Below are 13,085 nucleotides of genomic sequence, written 5' to 3'. Positions count from 1 at the left end.
AAGGCATTCCAAAAGGCAGATTATATGGCTGGCGGCATGTTCAGAGAGACACCACCACCATATTGAACCCTTTTCCGCCTGGTCGACATGTGGGGGGTCTGACTCTTTTCTACAGGGATGGCGGGAGGTTTGCCCCTGCGGGGTCGGCGGTGACTACCGCCGGCCCGGCGGGGGGCAATCCGCCCTCCATCCTAATGGGGCCCTAAGTCTCAACAGTACAGTATACATACAGTACACCCTTGCAGTGAGTGTACTGTCAACAATAGTTAAGGATTATGAATCTAACTTACCACCGCCCGGCACTGGTGCTGGCACTCCCCCTACCGCTCCATCGTCAGTATCGACAGCAACTGTCGCATCCTCTCCCTCCGCGTCGCCTTCGCTGGCTCCGGCAATGGTGGTCGGTAGTGCGCCTAGAAAACATTACACATTTATTAGGCGTCATATACACCTACCCCTATTGGTCAGTAGCAAGATTGAAAAATGAGTTAATAGTATATAACATACATCACTAGTACAAATCAGGTAGTAGTAGAGTAGACACTAATAGTTATATATGGTCCCCCCTAGGGTCATTCTAGCTTTGCAGAGCTTATGAATGATGCAACAACTACCAGTACTAGGTTCTTCTAAGGTGAGGGGTCCCTTCACTCAGAGATCTTCATTTATAAATTTATATAAACTAAATTCCTAGGGGATGGTGGTGCTGCCTTCCACCACTGTTCAGTTATCATGATTTAATTCCCAACTGTAAGTAAGTGTAACAATGTTTATTGTTTTAATGTTATTGATTTTCCGGTTGGTGCTGCATTATATAATAGAACAATGTACAGAACTTCTCAATTCAAAATAAACATTTTGAACTTACATAGACTTGGTGGTATTTGGTGTGGACTTACACGAGTGAGCAAATTAAAGGAAGGGTGTGCATGTGCATTGCTTCCACGACTGAGAGGTTGGGTGTGTTATGTTCTGGGTTTTCTACTTGTTGGGTATCTTGGGGGGAGGGTTTGGAGACCTAATAGTTATGACAAGACAGTACTATAGTCGGGCAGGGGATTGTGGTGGGTTCTGAATTTCTGATTGAGGTGTGTGAGGAAGGTCCAACCTACCATCACCAACATCCTATTTTCTTGTGCAAAGGTCTGTATGTGCAAGATCCCTACAATAGTAGTAGTATGTACTATAGGCTATCATATCAAAATAGTAATAAATATGGTTGGGCATTTGTTGCTGTGAATTGTCAAAGCATCAAGATTAACAAAGACTCAAGATCAATAAGACTAGAAGTAGTACAAGAGGACGACCCAAAGGACTGGACTCAATGGCTAGAGCTACTGGTGAATCTGAGTTTTATTTACAACCTTTCAAATCAATAGTGGCACTGGCCAACTGGGCAAGCTTAGCTACTACAGTACAGACAGACTGATAGTAGTAGTAGTACAGAGAGTCATCATAGCAGAGGCATGGATAACAAGATTTTTGAAACCGTACAGATCGAAGGCTAATTGTTGGTAAAAAATAGCATTGGGAAACTGAAACAATAGTTCGTGAAAAATATGGTGCAGTAAAAGTTATGGAATAAGAAATATTATTAAAAACAAGAAGACTTACTGGGGCCAGCAGAGGAGCCCTCATTGGTGTCTTCCTGGTGCTGTTCGGACTGTTGTCCTGCCGAACCCCCACTCCCTGTCTGTCTGCCCCTGGGTGCAGATGAACAGGAAAGATATATGAAAGAGACAAACATTGATGGATGGTGTCAAACAAATACAATATTTTTAAAGAACGGTCAAAAAACACTTATGTAAACAACAATTGCAGTAACTAAATTGGCCGATCTCATCTGGTCAACAAGTAGTATCGGGGCATTCGCGGATCGACTACTTAAGTTACTATTTATCAACAGTAATCCAGTCTTCCATTCTGATTCCAGAATACTAAGTTACAACTAAGCCTAAGTACGACGTACCACCCGACCTAGCCCCCCTATTCCAGGCATACCAATTGTACATTAAGTATGTATTTCCACTTCTTTTAGTCCTCAACAATGCATATGGTCAAATGGAGGACACTTGACTACATTTTTTGTATACACCAAATTTTGGGTTGATTGATTGATGCTGATGTTCTGCTAGTGCTAAGCCAATTACCACCACTCATTGAGCAAACTAGAAAAGGTTCTAATAAAGACTGGCGTACTAGCAGCACGTGACGTAACTGAGGGGGCATCATGCATACCACTAAAAAATTACAAACTCATACAAAGTACCTAAACCTAAGTATCAATCCGCCCCGATCTCTTAGTGACAGGACAAAGTAAGGACTAGAGTCACTGCAGCATTACGTAACTTAATTTCTCTAAAATAAACTCTTACAGAATCACGCTAAGCAAACGCAAAGTTGCAAACAAGTAAGATTAGTAGTAGCGCAGAGGAGCACCTGTGTCATAACAATCACAGAAGACTTTTAAACGTAATTAACCTGGAATGTAAGCAGCAACATTCTAGCTGGTTGGAAGAAAAAAAAGATATTCGCAATATTACACAGAGCAGAAGAACAGACACAAAGTAGTAATAATTAAATAGTTACTCACTAAGACCCGGGACCTCCACTCCTAGCAGGTCCAGCAGGTCCTGCTCATGGTCCAGGATGTCGGACCACCGGTGCGGCAACTGCGCCAGGGTGCGCCAGACCCCAGAGCAGCGCAACACTGCCCGGCGCACCTTCCCCAACCACTGTCGACGCTCCCAGAGGCCGTACCCAGACCCAGGCCTGCCACCTGCTGCCAGGGTTGAGGGGAGGTGGTGCTGCACAAAGAAAATTAGTGCAGCCAACTACACCTCCCCAAATAAGGCCCGTGCCTGCACCCCTTGTGGGCGCCGCCTTCCACAAGGAAGGCGGTTGCGGCTCTGGCTGCGATGAGCCCTACCCTTTGACATGGTTCTGGGAAGGGACGGGAAAGAAAAGGTAATAAAATTAAAAAAGTAAGTAAAGGAAATAAATAGCAGGCAAAAGAAAGAGTGAAAAAGTAGCTAAAAAACTAAAAAAAAGTAGACAAAAACTAAAGATATAGAAGCAGGAAAATAGTTAGATAAATAATAAATAAAAAAGATTAAAAAAAAGCGGCTTCAAACAAAGGATTGAAAAGATGCAGGGAGGATTGAAAATCAGGCCCCAGAACCATGCAATAGAGTGAAAAACAAGATTGCAACCACGTGCGCAAGTTTGCGCTATATTTTCTCCCCGCGCAAGCAAAAAGCAATGCGAACAAGTAAAAGCGTTCGCGAACAGGAAATATCTACCGCGAACGGGCGCGAGCATGCATTGCGCGACCCGAAACAGGAAGTAAGCATCGTGGGAGGGCAGGACAAGTGAAAACAAGATGGCCGCACCCGTGAGCAAACGCATGGGTAAGTTGGCGAGCCGCGATCACGCAAAAAATACCGCGAACAGGCGGGAAAAAAACTTCTGCGTCTTTGCGATATTTCCGGCGTGTTTGCGGAGATTTTCAACATTTTCGCGATGGTTTGCGAAAGCAAATTTCGCAAATTCCGCCCACCCCTACTCATCACCACTTTCAGTCGACAAGAGAGACAGATTAGATCTATTGTTAATAAGCAATAGCCCCTAGTTCTCACGGATATTACATTAGGTCAAGTCCTCCCCAAAAAAGCCACTGTAACATTGAGACGTGCTCCATCTATGAGGATTTCTTTGGTCAGTAGTAGCCCTGAAGTAACAAACAATTCCAACTGACTATCCCCAAAACATGTTTTTTTTAAATGTAGATCATGTCGTGCCTGTACATTCGGTGTGAATATGTCCCGCTACAAGACGGCATTCAGTGACAAATTAAGGGATGCTAGGCGTCATTTGACATGTAGAACAGAATTTGCTGTGTATATACTCGAATGCTCGTGCGGCCTACAATATGTGGGCAGCACAAAGCTGCAAATGTACACTAGGATCCTACAACATCTTAGGGCCAATGTAAATTCCGATCCAACATATCCAATAGCATACCGCTTCAAGCTGGTACAATTGAAATGAACTCAAATATTTTTTGGTAGGGACAGTACCGGTTCTAAGAAGAGGGGGCAATAGGGAAAAAGTGCTGAGGCAGCTTGAGTCCAAGTTTATACAAGAAATGGATTCTTAAATACTGAATGGACTCAACCGATATCATTTCCTGTGAGAACAAAGATTTTGTTGATAGGGGAACAATAGGGACATTAATATGAGTTCATTTCGCCATGTGAAAGAAAGGACACCATTTTTTATGACACAAGTCTAAATTCACTCTTGATGCTGCATTATATAATGTTACTGATGAAATCAAAAGAGGATTTATAGGTTTTTGGCTTCTGGTCGTCATATATGTATTTATATATATTTATGTATTTATACAGTTATATAATCATGTATCTACAGTTCAATATGCACAAGTCACTTTGTGACATGAATACACTTTCTGCCTTTATGTATGGGTCATTTTGTGCTGAATTGAGATTGTAACAAAGAATGCAAAAATTAGGTTAATCAATGCTAAGATGATGAATGCTATATGCTGCTAGAACGCTTCCGTATTTAGAGCACTTTAATTCAGTAAGGAACTTTGGAGGCACTGTGCACTTTATATACGCACTGCTGGGCAACGTTGACTGTAGATAATGAAATATCATTTAAGAGTATATCTCAAGGATGCGCTGAAGAATTTTCAAATACCGTGCACTAAGCAGAAGATTGAATGAAGAAGTAAATTAGGGCTAAGATGATATCAATATTTAAAAGTATTATGCTTATGGATAATATGATGTATATCCTGGATTGTTCTTCATGATACTGACAAAGTAGCATTACAAAAATGCACTATGTTTCAATTAAGATTAGGGCTCCCGGTTTTATGGTATTTATATTTTGTCATTTCCATCGGTATTTATCCATATTTATTTTTTGCTAATTTTACCTGTATTTATCCATATTTCTTTTTGCTAATTTTACCTGTATTTATCCATATTTATTTTAGGTTTTGTGAAAAAATGAAGCTGAAATGTGTATATTTCTGCGTTTATTTAACCGGTTAATGTACACTCATGCCTGAACACTTGACAGGTTTCAATGATATATATACACACTCAGATGATAAAATATGCACTTATAAGAAAACATGCACATTTTAGTATCAAGGTTGTGCAATTCTACTGCCCTTTAAGGCTCTTTACTAAAATTCCTTTATTTTTGTAATCCCCTTGCCTGTTAATCTGCACAGTTTTTGGTCTTGCAGTCATGATTAACAGCATTCAGAATTACTCAAAAACAACATTTAAAAATAAATATAGACAGGAAAATAAATGGTTTTCTGTCTGTATTTATCTTTAAAAATCAGTAAAAACGGAAAACAGGGGGCCTTAATTAAGATATAGGAGTGAGTCTGGTATAATCCGCAGTCTATTGTCACTATTTACAGTTTGCTAATCACTGGAGTAAGGGGATAACCAATTGTGAAAAATTGCAGCACGACTATGTGATCAAGGCTGTTTTATATCGGCCGAAACGCTTCATGGACAATTTTGCCACACGGCTCACTGTGATGGTGATTTCTGCCACTGCTAGAAATGTCAGCTTGACCGGCAGACATTTTGAAATTTGTCCGGTGGCCCCTCCATTAGGATGATGGAGTAATTTACTCCCGCCAAATTATAAATCAGGCCCATAGTCATCAGTGCATAACTAGTGCACTCTGCATGCATGTTTGGGAAGGTCAACAAATATTTGCAAAACATTCCCGAAATACTAAGAGTCTAATTTACAAAGAATTGGCATAGGGCAGCGCCACAAGTCATTTTGTGGCGCTGCCCTACACCAATTCGAAAGGGCAGGAATGCACCGTATTTACACTATATGGTGTATTCCTGTCCATCAGCAGAACGCCAATGCAGGCACCCTTGTACCACGGTGCAAGGGTGTCTGTGTTGTTTGTATGATTGTTTTGTGCAGGAAGGAGCACCTTCCTGCACAAAAACAATCACAAGAGGCGTTTTCCTTGGTCTATGTGTGCAGCAGAATGCAGCAGACTTGGAAAGAGCAAAAAATGAGGAGAAATGTAAACATTTCTTCTTTAAGCCTGCTCTGGGGAGGTGTACGTTTTTGGCGCTGCCCCAAGTTTACATGATGTTCTAAATCTGGGGCAGGGTCAAAATCCATGTGTGTTGAGTGGGAGCACCCAAAGCGGCGCCCATGGAACGCCTCCTTGACATATAGCAAAGCAAGGTATCGCTTTGCGCTGCCTTGCCTCACTCCTTATCTCTGAGGCTATACATAGCCATGCAGGGTGGCAGATATGATTGAGAGGCCTGCACTGCCGGCTCTTCATAACAACTGAAGCTCTGGCTGCGCAGGCCTCTTGTAAATGAGGGCATAAGTACTGTGTGACAAAGCATGCATAGCAACTTTCTGATCTACTTAACTTTTTAAAATGTGAGTACATAATAAGGTACTATTCCTTTAATATAACAAGCACTGGCAAAACCATCCAGTCTGGCTTTTATTGGATGAAAACCTCTGCAGTGTTTTGAAACATAGTTACCTACTGTGGGAGGGGATAGGGCTTGAAGTTAACTGGTCTGCGAACCTCTGGTGTGTAACCCGAGCAAGGACAGGAGAATTTGCTTCTGCAATTGACTGATCTGTGCTGGTTGTGTGAAATAAATAACTACTTTGCCACACCACCAAAGCCATTATGTAGAGTCAATGGCACAATGTAACGATCCGTGAAATGCATTGAACCTGTATTGATCACATCGCTCTTGCAACAGTCTATAGCCGGATGCTAAAAATTAACTCTCAGTGAAGGTCCCCATGCCTACGTTTTCTAGCCAATAGCAACATTCCAGAGCTTTAATTCTGCCTCTTACTTAATCAAAATTGTGTTTTCTTGGGCAAATTGGTATACAGCTGCGTTTTGGTTCACATATCTACAAAATCTGGAGTTTCTAGAGGAAAGGTGATCCCTAGAATTAAAGAAAAGATATAACAACTTCCATTTACAAACGGTCAAGTAACACACACCAGGTGGCTTAACATATTGTCACTTCCTACTAATATGACTGAAATCAACTTCAACCACGTTACCATGACCCATATCTACTTTTATTTTCGACTTTTATAAATAATGGTGCAGATATTTAAACGAAAGTCAAAGAAACAATTCCCCTTTTGGAACAGCAGAGTTCATCAACACATTCACAACTTTGTACAGTCAATCACAAGGACAAGGCACCAGAAATCATCCCCAAAGCAAGCTCAATATGAAAAATTCAATATGTTTTTATTGTTAAAACTGATTAGTCATATGGGATCACATAAAAATTCATAGTATACAGAAGAAAAACAGTTAAAAAAATCTTTAAAAAATTCACAATGTGGTAAATGTACATAAACAACAATACATATACAATAGTGCACAACAAAGGGAGACTCGGTGAGAAAAACTTTTGTTCTCTTATCAGCAAGAGTAGGGAGACATATGATCATGATCCACTATTTTCCTAGTTGATTGTGTCAACATTCGAGTAATTCGGAAACTAGGAGTCCAAACAATCTATACTCTCCCTCCTATAATTGCGTCGACGCGTTTCGGTGGAGCTATGAAGATAAAAGACCACGTTCTTCAGGACAAGTTATAATATTCTCCCATGCAGTCAAAAGACAATCTTATAAATACGAAATGTTCGAACAAAGGCTACTGAAGGGATCTTCAGTAGCCTTTGTTCTGTCAGCTCTTTTTATAGATTATTTGGTATTTTAGGCCTGAGACCAACAGAACTCTGTCCTACTGCTCACCTAGTATCCTAGACCTATGACCAACTACAGCTAACCTAGCAGTCTAGGCCTAAAACCAGCTCAGCCCTCTTTTGTAGTTTATCTAGCATTTTAGGATTGTGACCAATGCTGCTCTGGTCTATAGATCAACAAGTATTCTGGGTCAGTGACACACCCGGTCTTGGCCCTACAATTCACCTAGTATTCAGGGGCTTAAAAATCACACTGTTCGGTCCTACCTGTCGCCTAAAGTTCTGGACCCACGTATGACTCAGCTCGGTGCTACAACGCACATAGCATTCTGAACCTACGAATGACTCGGCTCTGCTCTATAGCTAACATAGGGTTTTAAAAATATATATATAGGTTTTTATTAACATTTTCAGTCATGTAACAGCATAACGCTTCGAGCAAAGGCAGGACAGCACAAGAACAGACAGTAAGCAGACATCGGGCCTGGGGAGCTAGCCGTACTCCACATAGTACTGTAGGATGACTGACATCGATAGCTCTGTCTCTCGCACAACTGCTCTGTTATCTCCGCACCAACCTTTATGGAATCGCCTTGCATGGTGTCAGGCTGGTAAATTCTCGGTGAAAGGTCTTGAAACCACGAACAGATCAAGTTAACCCATTATTTACTGAGCACGGTATTTCCATTTTAATTAGACTATGAAGAGTGCTTAAACAGCTCCGGATAGCAAAATATTAACCCATATTTCGGATTAAAAAAGAAATAACAAAATGGGAGCTTTGTACAACACTGAGGAGCTTGATAGCTTGTTTACGTAGTTAACTGATGGCATAGCGCTGACACGTCAACAAGAGCCACCACGGGAGCACGACTCGTTCCATACCCCTGGATATATAGTATAGATTAATGCATGCATTGAATGCATACAGAAGAACGCGGCTGACCTAAGCGCGTGCACAGAACACCTTAAAACAGACGGAGTCGAGGCCGATGGTAGACGGATCATGGATAACACTCTTACAGAGACTACAGCAGAAACAGACGGTAAATGCAAACAGGCACAGCTAGAAAGAGTGCGATCGATAATCACTACCGACATATACGGCCTGATGAACATCAATAGTTCCGACGTGAGACAGTTCCGCATCAAGTGTACGAGGCGCGATGGGAACAACGACTTGTTCAGAGAATTACAAAATCAATCACTTAAAATACGCAGAGCATTTATCTAAGACATAGGCGGCTCTGAGAGATAGGCGATGATGGACAGACAAGGCTCTATATAGACAGCACTGTTGTCGAGACTGAGACCAACACAGGAAGCAAGACGAACAAAAAACACATACTGAGGGATGGGGGCTGCTAGTTACCAAATCAGAGCCGTTCCCTGGTAACCGAAAAAAATCTCTCCTTATCAGCTTCCCCTCTCTTCCTCCTCTGCTCTCTCCCCACTCTCTCGCTTCATCTCATAATCTCTGCCTCAAGCTGCCTCGTTCACAATCTCCGCGACTGTCCTCTCTTTTCTTCCATCTCCCTCTTTCGGTCCCATCTTTTCATTTTCCTTCTACCTCTCCCTGTCTCCCCTCCAATCTCCTTCTTTTTAGGTCTTGTGCTTAGCGTTGCAGTGTGTAGACCTGCTCGCGCAGCGCAAGACCTTTTGTAGGGGGTTTGAAAATGTACCTAGAAATTGTACATGCTCGTGCGTGTGCCTTTTCTTTTGTGTTAAGCGATTGACCTTTCCCTTCGTGTTTTAATTTAAGACACCACGCAATTGGCGAAAGGCGGGCGCGTTGCTCCGCCCATGGCCCATTGGTGTCTAGTACACGCACCAGGCCGTCATGTGGTTTCAATTATCGTGCGCAGGCACGGGCGCGATAATTGAAACCACATGTCTCCCTGTGGCGCGCGCGCGCGCGCAGCACTCGCAGGCTTCTTCTGTTTTTGGATCCATTTCACAGGGAAGCAACCAATCCAGAACCGCTGGCTAACGGACCACAAAGGTGCGCTCTGTTTTGTGAGTGTGTCTTTTAAGCTTGTTTTGAAGTTTGCATCTGTTTTTTTTTTGGCTGGTTTCTTTTTAGGTCTCGCCTTGCTATCGCGTAAGCGATCGCTAGTCGAGACTATTGTAAGGGGCTTTTAAAAGTGCTCCCAAAAAGTGGATTGCATGGCTAGCACGCGCACAATCACGCGCATCGTGCCGCCGTTGCAATCCGCTTTTTGGGAGCACTTCAAAGGGTCCGCTCCCCCGCCCCCAAGCTCGCGCCACGCTCCGCCAGGCTGGTCTTTTTTTTGTGTTTTTTTTAACTTTAAGCGCGACGCGCGTGCGGCCCATGCTTGTTGTTAGTGTGCTAGGCTAGCTAGGTGAAGTCGTAGTGTTTGGCCTAAATAAATCCAAGCATGACAATTTATAGATGCAGCTAATTTTAGAACGGAACCCAAGTCCATGCATGCGTCATGCATTCAAGCACAAAGGATGTCACCCGTCTTCCCTCATAAAAAAAAACACGTCGTACTCAAGCTGGTGCATTTAGCAGCACTGGAAGGCGAGTGGCTCGCGCTCAAGTCTGGTCATAAATAAATGCAGCGTTTTAAATAGCACTAGAGCGGAGTCCACGTCTGTGCCAGGCTGACCAGACCACGGATGAACCCCCTCTCCCCAGGCTGAAGAGAAACATTCCCCCGTGCTTCGGCAGCGCTGTCTTGGAAGGTGCACGGCGCGAGCGTCGCGCTCAAGTCTGGTCACTTTGCTTTTTCTTCCTCCATAATGTTTACAAAAAGCAAACAAATCACCATGGACAAGAAACACATCGTAGTGTTGGCAGAAATTCGATCTCTCTCCTTTGTATACTCATCCAAAACAAAGCAGAGAGTTCATGGGTCACCGATCTCTATTCCCAATTGCAGCGTGAGCACGTTTTGGAAGACGGCTGCTCACAATTGTCACTTTGATATAGGCACTTGTATAGTGGCCTTACTATAGTGCAAGCCTCAGAACAAGCGTCACCCGTCTTCCCTCATAAAAAAAAACACGTTGTACTCAAGCTGGTGCATTTTGCAGCACTGGAAGGCGAGTGGCTCGCGCTCAAGTCTGGTCATAAATAAATGCAGCATTTTAAATTGCACTAGAGCGGAGTTCACGTCTGTGCCAGGCTGACCAGACCACGGATGACCCCCCCTCCCCCCAGGCTGAAGAGAAACATTCCCCCGTGCTTCGGCAGCGCTGTCTTGGAAGGAGCGCGGCGCGAGCGTCGCGCTCAAGTCTGGTCATAAATAAATGCAGCGTTTTAAATAGCACTGGACGCCCCACTCTTCTCATCCACCCACCGCTTCCAGCTGCCTCCCCCCCTTTCTCATTTCCCATGGATTTGTAATTTAGCTTCGAGAGCGATGGTTCTCACGTGATAGAGCCCTCCCGCAGACGGTCGCGGCCACGTGGGGCGGGCGCTGCTTATCTTTGACTGGATGTGACATTCTGTCCAAACGTGAGGGGGCGGGGCCTGTCGCCACTTTGTCCTTTACGAGCGGACACACCGCAGCTTCAAAGGGACCTCCCTTCCTGCATCAATCAAACCTTTCCCTGCTGAGTGCTTTTCCAAGACCAAAGCCGCGTCTGGGCCGCTGACTTCACGTTTCCCCGCCATGGGAAATGGGGTGTCACAGCAGGAGGTGCCTTCTCGCCTGCAACTAGCTAATGGGAAGGGGCGGGGCCCAGGGTGCAGTTCACTGTAATGGTACCCAGGGCAGGCTGTTCTTTTAATTGCCCCCACCCCTTGATATGTGCAGCATTTACAACCCTTCCCAGACTCAAATGCATTTTGTTCTTCATTCCTTGCTACACGTTGTGTGTGTGTAATGTGTAAAAAGTGCGTGCAATGTAAAAAGAAATGTGGTCTGCATTAAATAGCGGTTTTGTTGCTTTAATTCCTCGTAAATTAAAAACACAACTTTATTCTACAGAGGGGACATTGGATAGACCGCAGGTTTTATTACCAACAGTATAATATGGTGTGACCCCACGGCAATTGATTATTTTTTGTGCTTTTTTATAGCGCGAACTTGAACCGAGATCATTGCAGCGCTTTACAGGAGGACATAGGCAGTTTAAGTGATTTGCCCAGAATCACAGGATGCGGAGTGAAGGCCGGCGCTGGAGCACTTGTCGCTAGGCCGCATGCCCTCCGTCAATACGCTTGCCGGATTTTAACACAGGCTGATTACATTAACTGTTTATAGTAACTCATTTACTTCCAGGTGAAGCAGTTCACGTCAGCGCCTCAGGTTCTTCCTTTGCACCACCTCATAGGACACTCGTTCCTCCCGGGTCAGAGTGCACTTCTTCTCTGACCTGGTCCCAGGCCAGTCTTAGGGTTGTTCAGGTCCCTCGGCTGTCCAGGCAGAGACTGGCGTCCTGCCAGCATCCCCGATTGCGTGGCACTTCAGAGGATACTGTGCCATACCTGTCTTTCTATTCTTGCTGGGGCTGTGGCCATTATTGAGTTTGAACAGCCCTGTAACACTAAAAAGATTATTTAGAATAAGTCCCGCTTAATAGGGCCCAAAAGAAAGAGGGCTGGCAGTGGCTTTACAAATTTGCCGAACCACGCCCTCTTTTCCTTGTATCGTCACCACAAAAGGAGCAGGAAGTCCTGGAGTAATGCTGCCCCCCTCACCCATTCAGGGAGGAGAGTCACCATTGTGGCTGTAGCGCCCCCCCCCCCGCCCCCCAATATGTCCCAGTAGTGAGGACTGAGGCAGTGTAATTGTGTTCTACTGTATTCGGCTCATTCTGTCGCCATCTTTCCTGCACGAGGCCTTGACTGATGTGTCGTTTTGACAGTACATCGGTTTCTGTATATATAGAGGAGGCGTTGGGTCCGCTCCTCCAATCACTGACTTTCTTCAACCAAACAGTTTCAGCCACTGGCTAGAGTCTTTGTCAATCAACTCCTGCCTCGGCCCCGTGGCCTATCCATCTCTCACCTAATGGTATTGCCTCTTTAGATATATCCTTCTGCCTCTACTTGAGTCCTTCCATTGATCTTCAAGTGGGACTATTTTACAGCTATAACCTTCTGTATCTGCTGGCTCCCTTGTGCGTCTTGCACTAATGTTTTAATGCAGCATTAGTTTAGCACATTAAACAGAGAACTATTGGGTTTGCCAGTGCTTTTTCAAGTGAAAATACAGTGTTGTGTGCTTGTAATGGGCGAGGCAAAGGACTTATTGCAGACCTCTGCAGCCCCAGCAGTCAAAGATCCATGAATATCTATGCGATATGGGGTTCTCCTCG

The 13,085-nt window shown here is 44.1% G+C and overlaps 1 protein-coding gene across 1 annotated transcript in view; it reads right to left on the bottom strand.

Annotated features, from left to right (window-relative positions):
* The window catches only part of LOC146869969 (uncharacterized), a 211,243-nt gene that overhangs the window by 1,055 nt on the left and 197,103 nt on the right, over positions 1-13,085 (bottom strand). The window contains exons 3-4 of the mRNA XM_085640880.1: positions 1,615-1,703; positions 291-413 (exon numbers count right to left, since the gene is read on the bottom strand). Of these exons, the coding sequence (XP_085497006.1) occupies positions 291-413; positions 1,615-1,703 (212 nt within the window). The remainder of the gene's footprint in view (positions 1-290; positions 414-1,614; positions 1,704-13,085) is intronic.

Source organism: Triturus cristatus, chromosome 1_1, assembly GCF_964204655.1.
Source record: "Triturus cristatus chromosome 1_1, aTriCri1.1, whole genome shotgun sequence".
Taxonomy (NCBI): domain Eukaryota; kingdom Metazoa; phylum Chordata; class Amphibia; order Caudata; family Salamandridae; genus Triturus; species Triturus cristatus.
The sequence above is the reverse complement of the archived record's forward strand: the minus strand, read 5'-3'. Positions and strand labels throughout refer to the sequence as shown.